This window comes from Micromys minutus, assembly GCF_963924665.1.
Source record: "Micromys minutus genome assembly, chromosome: 3".
Classification (NCBI taxonomy): domain Eukaryota; kingdom Metazoa; phylum Chordata; class Mammalia; order Rodentia; family Muridae; genus Micromys; species Micromys minutus.
The window spans coordinates 76,543,268-76,563,758 of NC_137972.1; the positions used below are offsets into that span (position 1 = coordinate 76,543,268).

Below are 20,491 nucleotides of genomic sequence, written 5' to 3' on the forward strand. Positions count from 1 at the left end.
TAGGTGATTGCTACAGGTGGCGTTGATGAGTCACCTGCTCTGAGAAGCTCACTTCTTGGGTACTGTTTTAGATTGTAGACCTAGTATATAACTGTAGATAAAATTCACCTCTATGAATTGTAACTCTAGTTAGTTTATAAGGGAATTATTCCATTAATCTTGGGGATTCCTCACCCTGTGTGCCCAGTCTTTTGAGAGGAAATGGGTGCTGTAGTAATCAGCTTGAAGAGACAAAGGAGAAGGTCTGGGGAAGGTTCCTGACAAGGCCCCTTGTCTTTCTGTACTTCTCTTTTTCCGTGGTTTGCACCATCATCCTTGCCACTGCTCCTGTGTTAATGTCTCCTGCCACAGGTCAAAATCTCCTGTCCTTTACTACAGAGGACTGTGGTTTGTGCTGAGTTAGGAGAGTTAGTACTAGGTGACACTCATTTTCAGTTCAGTATAAATAATTACTATAATGTATTAAATGTGACTCAGTATGTGCTAGGCTCTGTGTGTGTCACTTCTTACTAAAAGTAAAAACAAAACTATAAACGGGCACCTGTTCCATTTGCAAATGAGATGCCTAGGGCTCAGAGAAGAAATACGTTCCCCACACCCCCACCATAAGTAGAACTTAGAACTGCCTTTATTGTTGGCTTCTGTGCCACCCTCTACCCTCCTTTCAGTAACCTGTCTGTCACCGTTTGAACACTGAACCAAACCGTATATGTGGGGTTATCTAATAGTTCTGACTAGAGTAGGGAAGAAAATGTCATTTCTCAGGGACATACATGTAGTGTGCAAAACTTAGATAGGAATCTCACAGAAACTTTAAAACTGACTGCATGGCGTTGTTTTTCTCCTTCAATCTGATCCAGAATGGCTCCCATCCTTCCTTCTGCTCCCTTTCTAACCTGATCCTAAATTCAGCATACCCTGTGTGGAATATGCTACACCTAAGAAAAGATCTTCTGTAGGTTCTGTTCGGTGTCTCCTAATATAAACAGCCCCTGATAGCTCAGAACTCAAGTGTTTCTAATGTGATCTCGCATGTTTGAAAATTGATTAAATGTTACCCAGGCATTGTTCCTTATTTCTGTCCACAGTAGCCACCACTCTCCCTTGACCACTTGTTGTCTGTGTGTCCAGGGAAGGGGACACCTTCCTTCCAGTACTCAATTAACTATTGATTCTTTTCTGTGGCAGGAAAAGGAAAAGGAGAAGGATAAAGTGAAGGAGAAAGAAAAAGAATCTAAAGAGAAGGAAAAAGATAAAAAGACTCTTAACGGGCACACTTTCGGCCCCATTCCTATTGTGGGTCCCATCAGCTGCAGCCAGTGCACGAAGCCTTTCACCAACAAGGACGCCTACACATGTGCAAGTAAGAGGCATGCTTCTCCCTACCACCCCATGAGGCTGTCTTGCCTCACGAAAGCTGGTTTGTTTCTAGTTTCCTGTGCATCCCACCCCTGATCTGTTCCTCATTTGTGTGGAGAAGTAACTTATGTGTGTTTTTCTTCAAATTTTAATTATGTAACATACAATCTGTGTTTTTTTCTTCAAACATCTCTAGTTTCAGATTCTGCACTTATAAACCGCTTCATATTGAAAGAAATCTGGCAAATCAAAGCCGCACATAGCCTCGAACCCTAAAGTTTCTCAGATCCTTTGTCGGATCATACACACTTATTTTTATAAATGCCCCTCCACACACACACATGCATGTACATGCAGTTTAGAGATTCAAACTCAGAGCCTGGTATAGAAAAGCTCTCTGTTTGCTAGCCCTTGTGCGCTTATTTTCAAATCTGGTCTTTTGGAGTATGATCCAGCCATTTGCCAGCATTAAATCATGATGGCTACCAGATGAGGGTGTCTGCATGCACACATGTGCTCCATGTCTCTGGTACAGGACTCAGATAACCAGTGTCTGTCACAGCTACTGCATCATGATGGCTACCAGATGAGAGTGTCTTCATGCACGTATTCTATTCTGTTCCCCTATCCCAGTCCCACCTCCTACAGTTCCGCATCCCATTCCTTACCTCTCAGAGGGTGCCCCCTGCCAGACCTTCTTCTTCCCTGGGACCTCAAGTCTCTTAAAGATTAAGCATATCTTCTCCCACAGAGGCCAGATCAGGCTATATATGTGTTAGGGGCCTTGGAGTAGCCCATGTGTGCTCCTGTTGGTGGCTCTGTCTGGGACCTCCCTGAGGTCTAGGTTAGTTTAGACTGCTTGGCATTCCTATGGGATCAGTTCTTTTTCACCCATCTAAAATATAAAGGCCATCAATGGCTCTTGGACTGCAAGATAAAGCAACAGGCCAAATCTGGCACATCTAAGACGGTGTACAATAACACAATTTTGAGAAAGTAATTATGTTTATAAAGCACACCAAGGTAAAGCAAGAAAGCTGCTTTGTTCATAGGTGAGAAAATTTGGAATCAGCTGATATTAGCCCAGCACACCTAGAAGGCTGTGGTGACTTGTCTCATGTCAGACCTGCAGCACGTGCTGGTGAGAGTGGCTAAGCCTCACAGGAGATACCACGATGTCTTGTTTTCAGTCGTTTATAGCTTACTGAAATTGGAAGTGCTAAGAGAAGAGTTTATATGGACAGATTTAATGTTTGGTAATAATTTTGGTTTCCTTGCTTTGTTTAATACAAAAGAGGAGTGAAGTTACAGCAAGCAAAAAAAACCTATAACCTGACTTGCCTGAGTCACAGCCATTAGAAGGATACATTTTTTTTTAAAGGCTTGGTCACATACATTCTTGTAAAATTGATTTGAAGCATGTATTCTATTCCCTAAAGTAATCTACAGCCCTGTTTGTTTTACTCTTTAAAGGGAAAAGCACCTAAATCAGTATTCACTCCTTTAGGCAGAGATCACCCAAAGATCACACGCATTATAAATATCCTCCTTGTCTGACTTGACAGAAAATTGAGAACATCACATAGTGGTAAATTTCAGATACGCTTTCTGAAGCAGGAGACTAACTCTGTTTAACTTCCCTACGGTGATTTCCTTTTGGGACCCAGGTTCTAATAAGGACACTTTTCTCTAGTGTTAAATGTCAACACTTTTGCTTTGAGTCCACAGAACAATTTAATTGCCTAGGGCAAAAGTCAATAGTCCCTTTTTATTTTAACTATATCATCTATAAATAAAACATTTTAGCATATTAAACCAGGACATTTAGTGTTAAAAGTACATTGAGATTGCACCGAACCTAATTAATAAAGAGCACATTATAAGGATCAAGCCTCAGGTTTGCCATTTTACTTTCTGATTAATTAATTATTAGATGATTGGTGTTGTCTTTGATCCATGGCTTCTCAAAGGACTTAAGGCAAACCCCTAGCTATGAGCTCCTGTAAAATTAAAGAAGAAACTGAATATTGGAAATGTACAATGACACAAAGTATACGTTCCTGTTCAGAAAAAGGGGTACATCAGAATAACATGAAGGACCAAACCAAGATCTCTATGCCTTCCTTTGAAATCAGGGGAGAAGGCCCTGATTCTATAACTCTTGTATTCTGCCTATGTATCTATAAAACCATGTGAATAAAGTCAAGGACCACCACAAGCTCAAGCAGTAACCAGGCTCTCTTAAAACATGGATGTAGTGGTCTCAGAATACACCTGAGGAAACACTTCCCTTACAGTATGCCAGCGCCACCCTATGTCTCAGATGCTTGGCATAACAAAACTTGTGCACCAGAACTAGAGAGATGGCTCCGTGGTTAATTGCACTGGTTGCCATTCCATGGAGCCCCAGTTCCATTTCCAGCAGCACTGGCTGCTCACAGCTGCCTGTGACACCAGTTTTAAAACATCTGATGCCTTCTGGATTCTGCATGCACTGTATGTACATACTGTACAGATATATATACATACACACATACATATACACACACACAAGCAAAACACTCATATGTGATTGATTTTAAAAACAAATACAAAAAAAAAAAGTCTTCCACAGTTTACGGGTATCCAGCCAATTCCTGAGTCTTGAGATGTCCTAAGGATATATTTTCTATTCCTTTGATGTCCTTGGCTTCTTTTTTGGTGGCTCTGTTGTTTTCAGCAGCTCAGCTCCTTTTTCCTGGCTCCAGTTTTGCACATACTTCAAAACTTTCTTCTATGCTTTTTGCTTACAATCTCACTTAAAACAAAAAAGTCTGTAAGCCACAGTCTGAGTGTTGGGCTGCTGCAGAATTTCTTCCACTTGAAATTTAGCCTCATAAGTCTCAGGGCTTGCTTAAAATATAGGTTTCTGCCACAGTTTAAAATGAATGTCCTTAGTCCATCTTCCAGTGTTGTCCTCAATCCTATCAGAAAACTCCCCAGCAAGTCTTCTATCCCCATCCAGTCAGCATTCTGAGCATTTGTGCTCACAACAGAATCACTGGCTAAATTATGGCTCAAGTAGCTAGGACCTCTATGGGACTTCTTAAAAGTTTCTCCAAGGTCATGTTAGCCACAGTTCTGACCCTACTTCTCTCAGATCAAGTACTTTTTTATTACTTAGACTTTCATCTCCTGACAAATACCTGAGGGAAACAACTTGAAAGGCAAAAAATTATTTATTCTGACTTACAGTTCCAGTTCATCCTCTTGGGAAGGGTGTGTCAAAGCAGAGCAGGATATATCATGGTGCCAAGGAAACTGGAAAGTAATGCCTATACTGGCTGGCTTTTCCTTTTGTTTTATGGGTCCCCACCCTGAGGGATGGGGCCATTCACATTTATGGGAGGCCTCCCCTGCTTAGTAACATTGTGGAAATGTCTATATAGAGACAAGCAGCTGTCTTTCTTCAGTCCAGTCAAGTCAGTAGTAAAGAGGCAGAGGCAGGTGGATCTCTGGAAGTTCAGAGCCAGCCTAGTCTACACAGCAAGTTCCAGGACAGCCAGAGCTATTCTGTGAAATTCTATCTCAGAAAAAAAAAGAAAGAAAGAAAACAACAAATAAACATTTAAAGAGAAAAGCATATATTATAAAGGCTGAAAATTGATATACCTGAATAGAGCCAAAAGTTTTAGAGGCTATGGATATAGAAAAATTACATTGTATGACCTTCTGAAGCAGCAACCTGTCAATCTCCCTCTGAGGGGTTCAGGTTTCTGCCATCCTATATACTTTAACTTGTGAATTAACTTGTGACTCCTGTAAGCATTCGTACAGGATGTTTTGTGAAGCCCCATTTAGGAATAGTAAAACCACGAAGATCCCCAACTGAAGCAAAATACAAGACTACTCTTCGGACAAAATAGCATGCCCAGAGATCCCACCTCCCCTCCGGGGGGGGGGGGGTTGTTGGCTGTCCTGTTAAGTCAAGCAATGCAATTTAAAACAAACAACAACAAAATCATAGAGGGATATTTTCCCATAGAGGGAAACAAGCCAGTCTTAGGTGCAGTTAGCAGATACACAAGCAAGAAAAACAAATGACTAACTGGCTAAATAAATAACCTTTAATGGAAGAACAAGATTAAACAATAGAACAGACATAAAATTTCATTTGAAGGATCAGTGTGAATTTTCAGATATTCCAAATGTCTATATTATCGGCACATTTAGATTTGTATTTGCTTACAAAATGAAAAAGTGGCTTCTCTGTGTTCTAGGAAATTATTCACGTTTAACTCACTGATTATATGCATGCATATCTTCATCGATGGTTCGTCTAGTTCTGGGAATTGAACCTAGAGCCTCCCGTTTGCTAGGAAAGCACTTTACCACTGAAGTATTGCCAGCACAGTATTTCATCCTAACGGTAATGGAAGAGGAGAGCAGTGGCAATCCCAACTCATACCGAGGCAGATGGAGTGCCATGAGTTTTAAGGCCACCCTGGGCTCCATAGCAAGATTTCGTAACAGAAACATAACAAGGACCCACCAAATCATGATATCTGTTGACCTCTGGGTTGGATCCTCAGAGGTCCACATGAAAGAGATTGGCCTCTGCCTTTCATGGGCATGCCATAATGTACACAGAATAAATATATTTAACTGTAATTTTCAAATGTTTGGAAATAGAACAGGGCAGAGGATTTGGCTCTTTTGAGTAAAACAGTTGTCACAAAAACGTGAAGACAAGTTGAATCCTGAGAACTTATAAATCCAGGCGCAGTATCATGCACCTGTCATCCAAGGGATTCTGGGAAATAAGTGGAAGCAGGGGAGTCTCCAGAAGCTTGTGGTCAACGGCTAACAACAAAGAGCTCCTATCTCAACCAAGGCAGCTCACTCAGTTCTGCCTTCCTCTTCCCTCCCTCCCACTTCCCCTCCTTCATCTCTTCCTCCCCTCTCTTACAAACACACACATTGTCTCTCACACACACATACAAAAAGTTATTCAACAAAAATCATTTAAAAGTTGCCACAGATATTTTAAATGCACATATACTATCAAAATACACAATATATAACTATATGTTCATATGTAATATATATAAATATATAGTAATGTCTATAAATAGCATATTATATTTTAAATATATAAAACTGAAAATTCTGTGACACATTTTTGATTAAGGTTGTTTTGTAGGTACTATTTTTAAATCATTACATAAAACTCACACACACACACACACACACACACACACACACACACACACAAAACGACCCACCAAACATTTTCTTTCACTTCTGGGGATTTTATTTTCATTTTCATTGTTTTCTATGTTTTATTAGTAAACTTAGATGATGGATGAACGCGAATCATTGAGCCCGGAATGGAGGACACTGGGATGATACGCATTTACTCTTACAAGCGTTCTAGACAGACTTGGCGTCTTTGCCAGCTCCAGAAGACTTCTTGTCCCTGCTCTAAATCCACCCACATTGTTGATCCATCCTACATCACGAACAGTGTCTAGAGGATCATAATAGAGAAGCTCAAGAATTGTTACCCCAGTAAGCAGCCAAGGTCCAGAAATATATTTTCAGTTTGCAGTCAGCCCACATCAGCAACATAGGAAGGAGTTTAGTGGTTTAGCTATAGCCACGACCGTGTCCTAGATGTAGTAGTGGAAGAGTTTAATCATTTGATGGTAGCTGTAAGGTTTGTGTATACCCATGTGCAGCTTGCTTCTTTGGTGAAAAAGAGTAGTAGGCTTAGAGGTTTAAAAGCAATGGAACGGTGTATCTTTCCAAAAGAATAAAGTTAATGCCTGATTCCCTTGGCTTCCTGAAGGACAGGCCCTCCTATACATATTTGTATTATGAAACCCCCGTCTATGATCTTTGCAGGAAGAGGAAAATGTGAGTAATCCAGGGACCCAGAATCCTTTGTCTTTTTCCTTTACCCCCACTCATGTTCAGGATCTTCCCAGGATTCTCAGGAAATGTAGCATCCCTGAAGTCAGTCACCTACCTCCTAGGAAACCACTGTGCTTTCAGAAGACAGCAGCTTTTCTTTGTGCTTGATTAAAAACCCATTTTTCTGACCACTAGATAGATCTTCATAGCCTGACAGCTGTTCTCTCAGGCTTTGACTTGTAAAGGACCACGTGTACATGGCAGCTCTGTGTTATGATGGTGTGCAATGACTTACTCCTTACACCTACACATTCGTGTATCCAACTACTTGCACATACTGATAGATTGGTAAGGTGGACTTTTCAGTGACGTCATCATCACTGAGACCACAAGATTACCCTGGACCAGTCTGTCAGAACACAAAACAAGTGCCTGAAGGAGAGATCCTTTTCTGATCAACAGTGATATTATGTGCAGTTTGCTGTGGAATAACACAGGAGTGTTAACGATAATGGTCACGAGAAACAGTGAGCGGTAGAGCATCGGAGTGCTCTCAGCAGCCTACTTCCGTGTTCAACCAAACCCCTAAACCTCTGCTCGAGGATGTTTCAAAGGAAATGAATTTAGCAGAAGCCTTAGGAGGGTTTTTTCCTTCGTCCAAACTGTACTCTAGGTGTAGGTTAGTGAAGAAATAAATGTTTTTTCAGTTCTTCATTCTACACCACGTAAAGCTATCTGTGAATAATCAGCTGTTCTCTCTGGCTGCCACAAGTAGTTTATTTTATGGAAAACTTAGTGGAGTCCTTCAGATTAAAGAATTTGTTACATTCAAAATTTTTAATCTTGCCAGCAGTCTTACTTTGTTTGCTTTTAACAGATGTAAAATGACATTGAGACTATTGTTGGTTTGTATTCTGTTGTGTTGGCATCTTCTGGGTACTTTTGTGGTGAGTTATTTCTGTTGACTAAGACAGTAAAAAAAGACTGACTGGACCTTACATAGGAAACACTGGTTAGACATGCCTGATGATTGGATTTTCCTTTGGATTTCCGCAGAAGTGGCAGCTCAGTAACTGGATGGTTTCTGAATTTCAAACCAATCCGTTGCTTCTGTGAGACAGTAAACATAACAATTGCCTAAAGAAAAGAACCTCTTATTTAGGAGAAAAGAAGGTAAATAAGGAGTTTGAGCAATAAAGTCCACGCTTGATCAACAAGAACACTTTGTTTCAGTCTGTTTACCACTGTTCTTATAAAAATTGCTGTTAGGAGCAGTTAGCCAAAGTGGCTTAGCTCTTTTCTGTGGCTTTTCTCTCGTTCTGAACATCAGCACTGTGGTTATTAACAACATCTCACATGGTTTTTGCATACAACCACTATCAGTCCAGACCAGACAGCGCCTAAAAGTCCCCAGTGATTTTAAACAAGAAGTTGCTGAAAGAATTCTGGAGCATGTGTTTCTGAGTTGCTGTTAGTTCCATGTGTTGGTTGGATTTTGTGTGGTTGTTGGTTTGGCTTCATTTCTGGGGATGTTTCTTTTCTTGTCGTTAGAATTAGAGTTTTCCATTTTCCCATAGGAAGAAAATGTTTCTATTTGTTCTTAAAGGCCATGTGTCCTTAAAAATTATCAACTTTTTTCCCACGTAGATTTTTGCTGCTAGTAGACCAAACAAAGCACTAAAGTGCTTTAATTTTCCTTTCTTCAAAAGTCTGGCTGAGTGTGACAGTTTTTCTGCTGGAAAAACAATATGTGACATTTCCCCAAAGATCTATCATGCATGATATAACCTCCCCAAAAACAAAACAACAACAACAAAACATGGCCAGGCATACAGCTTTGCTCTATTTTCTTTTGTTGGATGTCTCTCTGTAAGAGAACATAGGGAAAGAGGGTGGGGGAGATAAAGAAGTGGGTGGGTGGATTCAGACTAAGCCTTTTAATTTCATAGAAATGTGATTAAGGGTAAGCTCTAAGCCTGTGAACCACTGTATTTTTTGACTTTTTGAAGAATTTTAAAATAATGAAATCATCCCAGTTACTGCTCTTAGGCACTCTTTTAAATATAAAGAAGGCCAAATCAGCTTTTTCTTTGTTAACATTTAACAAATGTTGACTATTTGTCAAAGTTTGTTTTAAAAAAAAAAAAAGAAGAAGAAGAAGAAGAAAGAAAAAGAAAGGGTTTAGCATAGATTTAAGTACAGTCATTGAGAGAGGAAAGTACTCAGACAAAGGGCAGGTCATAGCCACGTGTGGGCTCCAGCTTATCAGGAGAACCCGGGTACGTTTTCTCTGGTCTTCCTAACAACATGGTATGGTTTATGGCAGTGTACTTAAAAATATATTAGACTTACCTTCACATCTTGTGTTTTTAATTGTCTATTTTAAAACAGATGATACACTTGTAAATCCCATGCCTTTGGCTGGTGTCCCTGGAACCAACCATTTCACTCACGCCTAGCACTCAAACAGTCATATGTCCAGGAACACTTGGTGATGAGGTTTGTGTTTTTCAAGTAGATACTTCAGTATGGTAAACAGACAGCCGTTGTGAACTGCTTATCACTACAACTTGTAGCTGTAATCCTGGGCATAATAAAACTTTCAGCTAGATTGTGGATTTAGAGACACTGGAAAGTTCTATTGAAAGCACATTCAAGGTGTTATTTCTACTTTTTTGTGTCATGAAGTAGAATTGTTCTTAAATCCCAAACAGTAGCCCAAGAACATGAGAACTGCCAAAGTCTGCTTAGAGTAACAGTGCCCCCTCCCCCACACACCTTAAAAAGCAGCACTACTCAACCTTCTGAGAGCTGTTGAATCTAGGAGGAAAGGAACAGAAAGGGCCCAGCTTAGAAGCCGTTTTGGTCAGGACTGTTAGTTTGTCACATTTACAGATCAGAATTGGTGCCAAGTTCTTAAACCCATATCCTCTCATGTTGCCTGCCCATCAACGCTCCAAATACGATAGTGTCCATGTAAATCGAAAGGATGCATTTTGTAACTGTGATACTGAAATTACTATTTCAGTGTAATGTATCACAAATGTGGTAAATTACTACATTCAGAGGATAAGAGAATCTAAGGAATTTTGGGGGGTAATAAAGTTTGACACACTGGTGTTTTTATGTAAAAGCTATCAATGCAGGTATTATACATGGACAGTGTAATAGCAGCAGGAACTCTTTGGACCCCCAACTTAAAATGTAAAAATATAGCTCAGTGGTAGCGTGCTTGCTGACTGCATGAGGCTCTATATTTGACCTCTGTCACCACAGTAAAGGAAGGAAGGAAGGAAAGGTGTGTAACATTTTGACACAGTGCTTCATCCATCATTTTTAAAGAAATACAGCCTCACAGTTAAAATTGAATTTGTTTCCCTGTGCCAGTCTTCCTTCTTTCCTCCAAATAAGCACTGACGTAATCTATGGCTCATAATTCCCTCATATGAACAAAGATTAATTGTAATGGTTGGTTTACTGTTATACATCTCACTTTGCAGTTTGCTTTATTCTCCCCAGTGTATTACTGTAGAGTTGAACTGCTGAGCACGTGGATGTAGATACTGGCATTTAGCTCATCTGTGGTACTTCCTTACACACAGACTTCAAGCTGTTCTGCTTCTTAGGATGTGTGGTTATTTTCACTTTGTCTCACGGTGCCACAAGGGCATCCTTGGGTCCTTGTGTATAGCACTAGACTCTGTTAATTCATAAAGTTGGCACACACTGAGCCTCATTAGATGTTATTGAATGACTTTCCAAAGTGATTGTATTGATTTCATTGCCATATCTTCACAGTACTTTAAAAAAGGAATATGGTTCTTTTTGATTTTTAGATGTGGAAACCAAAGCTTGAGGAGAAGGAACTTATTCTGGGCTCATGGTGGTAACCAGAATTAGACCTAAATTAAATTTGGTTTGCCTACCATGTGTGCTGTTCTCTTTTACATGTTAATAAGCTGACACAGTAACTTTCAAATGCAGTCTTGAAGGTTGTATCAGGGCATTTGGCTTAGACATATGGCTGTGGGTCTACACACACATAGACATTTGAATAGATAATCATGAGCCAGGTACTGCACAAGATCCTCAGAACAGGAGAAAAACCTCACAGAATCCTAATGTTGTGTGACTGCTAGTGTTCAGGAAGAGATCTGTGAATCAAGCAGACATTGCAGAAACAAGTCCTGTAGAAGAAATGGGGAAGCCATCAGGATCTGGGCAGTCTCCTTCATAGCAGCAAGTTTCTCTTACCCTGCAGTCCGTAAGTCCCAGCCTCCAAGTCCAAGAGCATCTTCACAGAACAAGGTCTGTGGTACTCCCTGAAGCAGCAGTACCTAGTGAGATGCTGTCTGATTTCCTGAGTGAGCCTTTCCCAGGAGACACATGCCTCTTCAGCTGTCCCCAAAGACAGATCTTTTGCTTGTTTGTGCTTTGCCTCTGGCCTCTTGGCACAACCTGTTTTTATGACTTCATTGAGGCAGGAAACGCCGATGACCTTTCTGGGGCACAGAGTGCATGGTTTTTACATCAGTGGCCCTTGTAGGCCACGGGAATGGAAAATTAAAAATACTTGGAGATAAAATGTGTCATTGGTAAATTTGAATCTGGTTTGTCTCAGGAAATCTCCCACATTCTCCTGATTCAGGATTCCCAGGGGTATTCTGAGAGACTTGTAGTTAGTTACCTTTCTTACATGGCTCCTCACTCAGGGAGTTGGCTACAGAAGCTCAGAATATTTGAGACCTCAAGAAAAACGTAAGCTGGTAAATCTTTAGGTCCTCCTCCTGAAATTTTAACTCCTTTTAGCAGTTTGATACATTTTCTTATAATTTAAACGTAACATTTTTCATTATTTCTTTTATCTTTTGAGATTATAATTATGTGATTTCCTTCTTCGCTTTCCAACCTTTTAACTCTTTCAAATACCCTTCCTTTTTCAAATTCATGGCCTCTTTTCTCAATAATTGTTCTTAAACATGTGCCTGCATGCATCGTGCATGCTCTTAAATATGTAAGTACAGCCTGCTCAGTAATGTTACTTCTATGTATGCTTCCATGGCCAACCATTTGGTCCTGGTTAACCAGTCAATATGCTCTTCCTTAGTTTTCAGCATTCCTTAGTTACCTATAGTTAGGGTTTTTTTGTTTTGTTTTATTTGTGTGTGTGTGTGTGTGTGTGTAGGGTTGAATCCTCTGTGGTCTTTCCCTGTTCACATCAGCTTGTATATTGTTGTTGTTTTTGTTCAACGCGTGTCTAGAAAGTCATATTGGTGAGATTTTTATGGGTATATTTTCTGACATCCTAACATCCTAGAAGTCACAATCTCATGGCACTTACCTGATCTTCAGACTATTAGACTCTTCTCACTTTATCTTGGGTGTTCCTTTGCCTTAGGTATGGGAGTTGTTTTGTAAATGTATCCATTGGAACTGAGCTCCACAACTCCATTTGATTGGTTACAGTTTTTTGTGATAAGCTCTGTCTCTTGCAAAGAGGAGTTTCCTTGATGAGGGTTAAGGGCTACACTTACCTATGAGTGTAAAGACAAATACTTAGGACATAGTTAGGGATTTTGCTGGTTTAGTAAAGTGGTGGTTATAGATTCTCCCTCAAGATCCGTGACTTTAGTAGCTGTAATTGGCTAGGTTTCCATCTTGGTGAGTAGGTCTTAAGTCCAAATAGTGAACTGTAGGTTACTCCTATGTACCCTTCAGATTATCATACTGTGCTGGTCATTGTGGTTCATAGGCACCGTAGCTTGGTAGGACTGTTGAATGCTTTGTTCCTTTGGATGCCTGTATGGTTTCTTCTGATACCTCCTCCTGAGAGAGGAGAATTACAGACTAGTTCAGCTCACGGTTTTCTGGGCCCTGTAGATATAATATCTTAATGGAAGACATTTAAATTTTAGTTTTGATAGCCTCTCAGGCTTCCTGTCTAATAAATTCCTGACTTCTTTTGGTTAATCACAAATACATCTGCTTTCTAGTAAAGAACTATAAAATGTGCTGTTGGTTACTGGTACAGTTTTTGTTTTCTGTTGGGTGTGTATCTGCGTCTGTGTCTGTCACCTCCTTGTAGCAGTAGTGGAGTATCAGAGTCCAGGGCCTATTAGTTTTCTTGTTGTGACCTTCCCTTATGCTTCCTTTCCAGGTTGTGGTGCTTTTGTCCACAAAGGCTGCAGAGAAAATCTCGCCTCCTGTGCAAAGGTCAAAATGAAGGTAAGATATTTCTAGCTATTAGAATACTTACAATCCAGTGGTTTTAAAAATACCAAAATCCGGTGGTACACACTTTTTGTCACAGCACTTGGGAGAGGGAAGCAGATCTTTGCATATAAGGTGTCAGCCTGCTCTACAGAGTGAGTTCCAGGGACAGCCAGGGCTACCCAGATAAACCCTGTCTCAAAAAAAAAAAAAAAAAAAAAAAAAAGCCAAAAAAGAGGCAAAATCTCCACATGTTAGAATTTAGATTGTAGTAGATTTTATTTGTTTTAATCATTTGGTGACAAATCTGAAAACAAATTAATCTAAACATAGTTGTTCATTAAAATGATCAGTATATGAGACACTGAATAAAGAAAATACTGAACTAGAGACCCAGTCTTATAATCCCAACACTTGGGAGGCTGAGCTAGGATGGTTTCCTTGGTTTGATGTTAGCTAATTTATTAGTGAAACACTGTCTCAAAAGAATTTTTAAATAAAATGAATGTTTTTTAGAACCTTGATATGTTAAACGTTTCTCTGTATTTCTGTTTACATGATTGTCTTAACTAGCTCTGGAATCTCGAGCTTTCCCCTCCAGAAGCAGGAGGGCAACAGGTGTAAATCAGAGGCTTTTGTGTGACGGAGGGGGAGGGGCTTCCTTTAGAACCAGCCCATGTGGTCTTCTCTCTCTCCAAGGGCCTGTAATCGATAGCAGATAATAGATAGCAGAAGTGATGTAACGCAAGGATGGGAAGCACCTCATGAGTGTGCAAGCCTTCTGGGTGTCCTGTGTGACTGCCAGTGTTGCCAAGCACACATGAAATATGTTTCTTCTACACGATGCCCATCAGTAACCACATTACTTAGTGCAGTGGTCTTGAGTGTTTAGCAGCCGCATCTCAAGATCTTACTCAAAGAAACGTGCTGCTATAGTCCTCCCACAACAGGATTTCCAATTCTGGTGTGAACTAAGTTCACTTTTGTAAAGAGCTCCCAGATGATACTGGTCATCCTCAGACCTCACTCTGGGCCGTGTGTACTAGTATGAAAATAGCTAACCTCTGTGCCTGGATCTTCTCAGTTCGTTGACTCATGTTGTACTTTAAATTTTTAGTTTATGTAAAGACTTAAAAATTATACCAATTCGATTTCTCTTTTCTCCCCCAAAACTGGAAGCTTCTACAACCCTCAGTTCTCTGGCACTGTCACCCCGCACTCCCGGCTCCCCTCATCCTGCTCTCTGTCCATTTTTCCATAGTGTTTAGAATCTTCTGGGACCATATTTCTCTCGGTGTGTCTCTTTTATTTTTTTAATGATTTGTACCTTACCCCCACTAGAACAGAACAGGAAGGCAGGAATCTTTGATCAGTTAGTACCGTAGAGTGAACACCTAGGATAGTGTCCAGTATGTGGTACAGTCTTAACAATTGAAAGGCTGGATGGCAGTCAGTGGGTGCTCAGTAGGTGCTGTTGGAATGGTAAATGCTTCCCAGATGCCCAGTCATTGTAGCATCTCCCTACTGCTTCCGTCACTCACCATCTGTCTGAGCACTCAGTCTGCGGCGTTCACCGTCCGATACCCTGAATGCATGGGGAACAGTGACGACACAGACGGCATCTCTTTTGTATATCATCATAATCAAGATGGAGGCGTGCATTTTCAGCGGGAAATGAACTATTTCCTCTTAGCCATTTGTTGCAGAGTAAATGCTTCAGTTTGTAATTTGTCAAAGTATTTCTGTGCAAGTTCTCACAAAATTTAACTAAAATTAGCACTCTACCTAAGAATGTAACACTTTACAAATGCAAGTCATCAAAGAAACAGAAATGAACAGGACACGGGTGATTTTCTTTAATGACTGTCAGTACAGTGGAGATACGGACGGGTAATTTCTACGAGCCAGAAAAGGCTCTGCAGACGGTTTTGGTATCTGTAGCAAAGAGAGAGTTCTTAGATCTTCTGGAAACAGAAGAATGCTTTGCTTACACAGGTGACCAAAACCATTCCTGGGATGGGCTGAGGACACACTAACCGCTATCTGCAGTGCTTGGTGAGCCCAAAGGATGGCAAGCCAGGCTGGCCGTGGTCCAGCACAGTGTTCTCTTTTTGCTCCAGGCTTCTGGAGTCTTGATGGAGGATGCCTTTTCAGTATGATCTGCATCTCTTTGCCTTCTTTTCTCTTTAGCAGCCAAAGGGGAGCCTCCAGGCACATGATACATCATCGCTGCCCACAGTCATCATGAGAAACAAGTGTAAGTAGCTCAGAAGTATACTCGGATGTTTTGTTCCAGACTCGATGCTTTTGCTTGCTCCTTGTCATTCTTAGTCAAGATTTTGGAGGCTAGCCTAAACTACTTAGCAAGAATCCTATACCTGGTTTGTAGGGTATTAGGTCACTAGTTTATCCTGCCACATTCAGTGACCAACAACTTGCATCACACCATCAAATCCTCATAGTGTGTGCATCAGCTGAGAGGTGGACTGGAGTTCGTCAGTGTGAGCAAGTTACCCCTGTGCAGCTCGGTCTCCTCTTCAGCACCAGAGAAGATGCTTGATTTTAGTACCCCACAGCAATGTGACCTAAGTGAGATCTTGTTGGTTGAACTTATATATAGCTCATGAAATTATATGAATGATTCTTTCGTTGTATTCGTTCCTGGAGTTCTCAAACGCTACGCAAAAGTGAGTCATTTTTCTAATCATCATTCACTCTTTTAAAAAAAAAAAAAAAAAAAAAAAGGCTGTATGGGGGACTAGGAAAATGACTCAGGCAGGTAAAGGTATCTGCTGCCAAGATACTAGTTACAGAAGAGAACCATCGTCCACAACTACCCCCCTCACACACGCACACACACAAGTAATTTTTATTTGAAAACACTATTTTTGGGTGGATAAGAGAGCTGAGAAAATTAAAGAATTTGCCTCCAAGCCTAGCAAAGCGAGTTTAATCTCCAGAACCCCTATGGTAGAGGAGAAAACCAGCTTCTACAGGTTGTCCTCTGACTTCCACATGGACTCTGTGGCATGTGTGCATACACATGCATACATAGTAATTTTTAAAATCTAAAATTAAACCAAGACCATCTTGTATAAGATTTTCCCTTTAGGCTGACAGTATTTTTCATCCATTCCCCATTCTCTTATTTCTGTGTAGTATATTTAATGCATAACCTTCTGATCTGCTGTATCTACAGTCACGTATCTTTGAAAATCTGTTGATTTGTACATTGCTACATTGAACTATGATATTGTATGTTAAATGATGACTTACACTTTTATATTATTTCTTCACTCTGTCATTTTCAGAGTTATTGTAAGCTTTTGTTTCAGACTGCTGCATGAAATATTTCATGAGCATACATTGTGTTTTAATTACGTCCAACTACTACCATAATGCAGTGGTAATTATTGGTGAGTTGGCTTCATGGGAACCTGTGTAATACATTATCCAAAGCAGTGCTTTTGGCATATAGCCGAAGAATCAATACGTGTGCAGATTCTGAGGCTCCAGCTAGCCCTGTGGCGTGGGTTTTAATAGATCCTCCAGGTGATCTTGACACCCACTCAAGCCTGGAAGCATTACCATGTGCCTTCTTTCTCTTACATAGTTCCTGGCCAGTCTGTCTACCCACCGAGAGTGAATTTCTCTTAGCCACATTAAATCTGGTTCTCATCCATCCTTGTTATTACCCATTATGGAGACAATTACTAGACTGTCACCCACTTCAGTCTGCCATCCAACTTCCTTGGACACCTTCAATCTTTAAACTTTTTTTGTGATATTACCAACTGTTTCAGAACCATGTTTTCCTTTCTCATTAGATAAAATAAATTCTTAAAATATCTTGTACAAGCAAGGTCTCTGACCCTCACAGACCCCTGTTTATAATATTATGCTGATAATACTATATATAGAGAGATGGATTTTATTATATTTCCATTAGTGTTTCTTATCTCCATCCTTCCTCGTTTTCTCCTTCTTCAACTGTACCAGCCCCCTTTTTGCCTTCTACTCTATTAATTTTTCATTTCATATATGTAAACATGTAAGTTTGATTTTGGAGAATTATCTTACTAAACATATGAATCCTAATCTCAGCCCTTTTCCTACAAATATAATTTATTATTGGTTTTGGTTGCATAAAACTCCATATTTTCTTTTTCCACTTATCCCAAAAGACATTTTAAGCTAATTCCATAACTTAACACTTGTGAATAGTAAACAGTGGTGTGCAGGCTTTCCTATCGCAGGTTTACGTTGATTCTTTTGGGTATTCATGCAAAGTGGTATGGCTGGATACTATGAGAATTCTTTTTTAGTCTGTTGGGACGTCAAACTGCTTTCCATGATGGCTGAACCAAGTTATATTTCTGCAGTATAACACTGTCCATTTGTATCTTTGCTGTCATTTGTGAATTGGATTCTCTCAATAGCAGCCATTCTAACCAGGATGAGATGGAATCCCAGTATCATAGTGGTTTAGAGTACAGCTTCTGGAACTAATCGATGGCTCAGTATGTAGCATGCTTCTTGGACAATCATGAAGACCCAAGTCTGAGTTTGGACATGGTGGCATATGTATGTAATCCTCGGTCTGGGGAGCAGAAACAGGCAGATACCAGAGCCTGCTAGCTCTTTCAGGCTAGCCAAATGGTGAACACCAGATTCGGTGATAAATACACTCTCAAAGAAAAAAAAATAGAGAAGCTAAGAAAGACATCACAACATGAACTATCATAGGCAAGCACACATATACACACAAGCAATATTATGCATTCAAATTGTGTGTTTGTGTCTTCTATAGCCTTTAGGTACAAGCAGTTTTTTAGGACATTTAGGGCTATGTATAGCATTCTGGTTCTCCTCATTGATAGCTCTTTGTGTGTATGTGTGTGTGCGTGCGTGAGTGTGTGTGTGTGTGTGTATCCCCTCCCTCTACTTGCTTCTTCCTCTTTCTCCATTTTGCACTAATGCTATATGATTACTTTTCCCTTCATTCATATATGCGGTTTTCCTTTTAATTAGTCTGCATCCTCACTGTATTTGCTCACTGGTCACCTTTCTGAAACACTTAGGATATGCTGCGGGCTACCCTTAAGCATGTTCTACAGGAGACCCCAGTCTTTCACTCCCTTTGTACTCCCTCTGGCAAGGACTGGTTATATTGTAGCACACCCTGTTCCTGGTGTTCTAGTGTCTAAATAGAATTATAAATTAATTACTGTGTTATTTACTAAAAGTATCGTATAATGTAAAAATTATACAAGTCTACATATCTTACTTCTCTCAGCTCTTGACCCTCCCGAGGGTAAACATATACAAAAGTTCATATCTGTGGTGGGAGCTCACTTACCAAGGAAAAATAATTTAGTGTTCACATGACAGTGTAATCATTTTAGAATAGAGCTCCACTTTCCTCTTTGATCATGTTAAGGAAAATCGTGAAACTCAATAACTGTATTAAATGGATGTTAATTGTTCTTTATCCAGAAATTCAAGAAATTGATCAAAATACATGCTTTCAAACAATGAGCAGGGCTGGATAACTCAGTAATTAGGAGCAGAGCTTCAACCTATGTAGTGGCCTGTGCCCTTAATCCCAGCACTTGGAGGATCTCTGAGCTCAAGGACAGCCAAGGTTACACAGAAAGAGCTAATGTACTTAAAGCATTGTATGTCTTTGTGGCTTCCGTGAGATGAGTCAGCGCCAGGAGTCTGAGGCGTGGAAAGTTGATGCTTCAGTTAATATTCTCTCTTCCCTTGCAGCTTCACAGCCCAAGGAGCGCCCTAGGTCTGCAGTCCTCTTGGCTGAGGAGGCCACTGCTGCACCAGTTTTTTCTAACAGAAGGTCCCAACAGAGTGTGTCCCTCTCTAAAAGTGTCTCCATACAAAACATCACTGGGTAAGTGGGTTTAAAGAGTTCACTGTTGACATCTGGGTGACAAAATCATAATAAAAGAGTTAGACATTCACAGATGCCACACTTTTGTAGTATTCAGATGAACCTGGTTGTACTGTCCTTACCTCTGGTCAATTTATCATGGTGTTGAATTCTAGGCTATCAGCTCCAATTAGGTTCCTTCTCGCTCATTTGCATTGAATTTTATTTCTAGCCTCTTTAAACGTTGCTGAGGCCATGGGTTGTTCAGCATTGACTGTCAGGTTATTCATAAAGGGCAGATTGGGATGCTATTTGCTGTTTAGGGTAAAATGTCCCCAGTCATCAGGTATGAGTCATCAAAAATGTATTACTTGACAACTCTTACATGTCTCCCTATTCAGACTGGATGCAAAGCCTGCTTTTGTGCTGTGTCACCTCTGTGTTAGCTAATGTTCCCTCAAAACAAACACTTCAAACAGTCTTCTCTGTCTCTATTTTTATGTCTAAAAGTCTTCTTTTCGAAGTCGTGATGTTACCAAAATTCATTGGCACTGTGACTTTAAAGAAAATTTGAAGTTCAAATGTGTTTCACTTGCTATTATGTCATAGAACAAGCGTTTACTTGGTAGCTGTGAGCTTATGAATTGAAGTAAAGAGACCCGAGGAATATCATTTATTGGAGTGCTTAGTAGCACTTCAGTTTTTTTAAGAAGGGTGTATTTTTTAAAGGGGGAAAGGTAATTATGTAGCATTTTTTAAGATAAATTTGTTTTATTTGTTTGGGTCTGTGCTCCATGTGCATGTCTGGTGCCTGTGGAGACTAGAGAAGGGTATTGGATCCCCTGGACCTTGAGTTACCAGTGCTTGTCAGCTGCCACACTGGTGCTGGGAATGAAATTGTGCTCTTAGCCTGTGAGCCATCTCCAGTGCGTATCAAAAATTTACATTTTTTTAAAGAGTTCACTGTTTTGCATGATTTAAGGGAAGAAACTTAGCTTTCTGTGTACTTTTTTTTTTTAAGCCTCAAAGGTCAGGTTAAGATTGACTTTGCAATGATTCTAAACTTTTTAATAATTCTTCGTTTTGCTCTGAACCTGAGTAATTTGTCTTGAGTTGTCATAAAACCTACAGCTGTCATTT

General features: G+C 40.2%; 1 protein-coding gene across 2 annotated transcripts in view; it reads left to right on the forward strand.

Moving 5' to 3' along the window:
* The window catches only part of AKAP13 (A-kinase anchoring protein 13), a 274,955-nt gene that overhangs the window by 225,853 nt on the left and 28,611 nt on the right, over nucleotides 1–20,491 (forward strand). For both annotated transcript variants that reach the window (XM_080914648.1, XM_080914649.1), the window contains 4 exons: nucleotides 1,189–1,363; nucleotides 13,412–13,479; nucleotides 15,655–15,721; nucleotides 19,237–19,372. In XM_080914648.1, coding sequence (XP_080770774.1) covers nucleotides 1,189–1,363; nucleotides 13,412–13,479; nucleotides 15,655–15,721; nucleotides 19,237–19,372 — 446 coding nt within the window. The remainder of the gene's footprint in view (nucleotides 1–1,188; nucleotides 1,364–13,411; nucleotides 13,480–15,654; nucleotides 15,722–19,236; nucleotides 19,373–20,491) is intronic.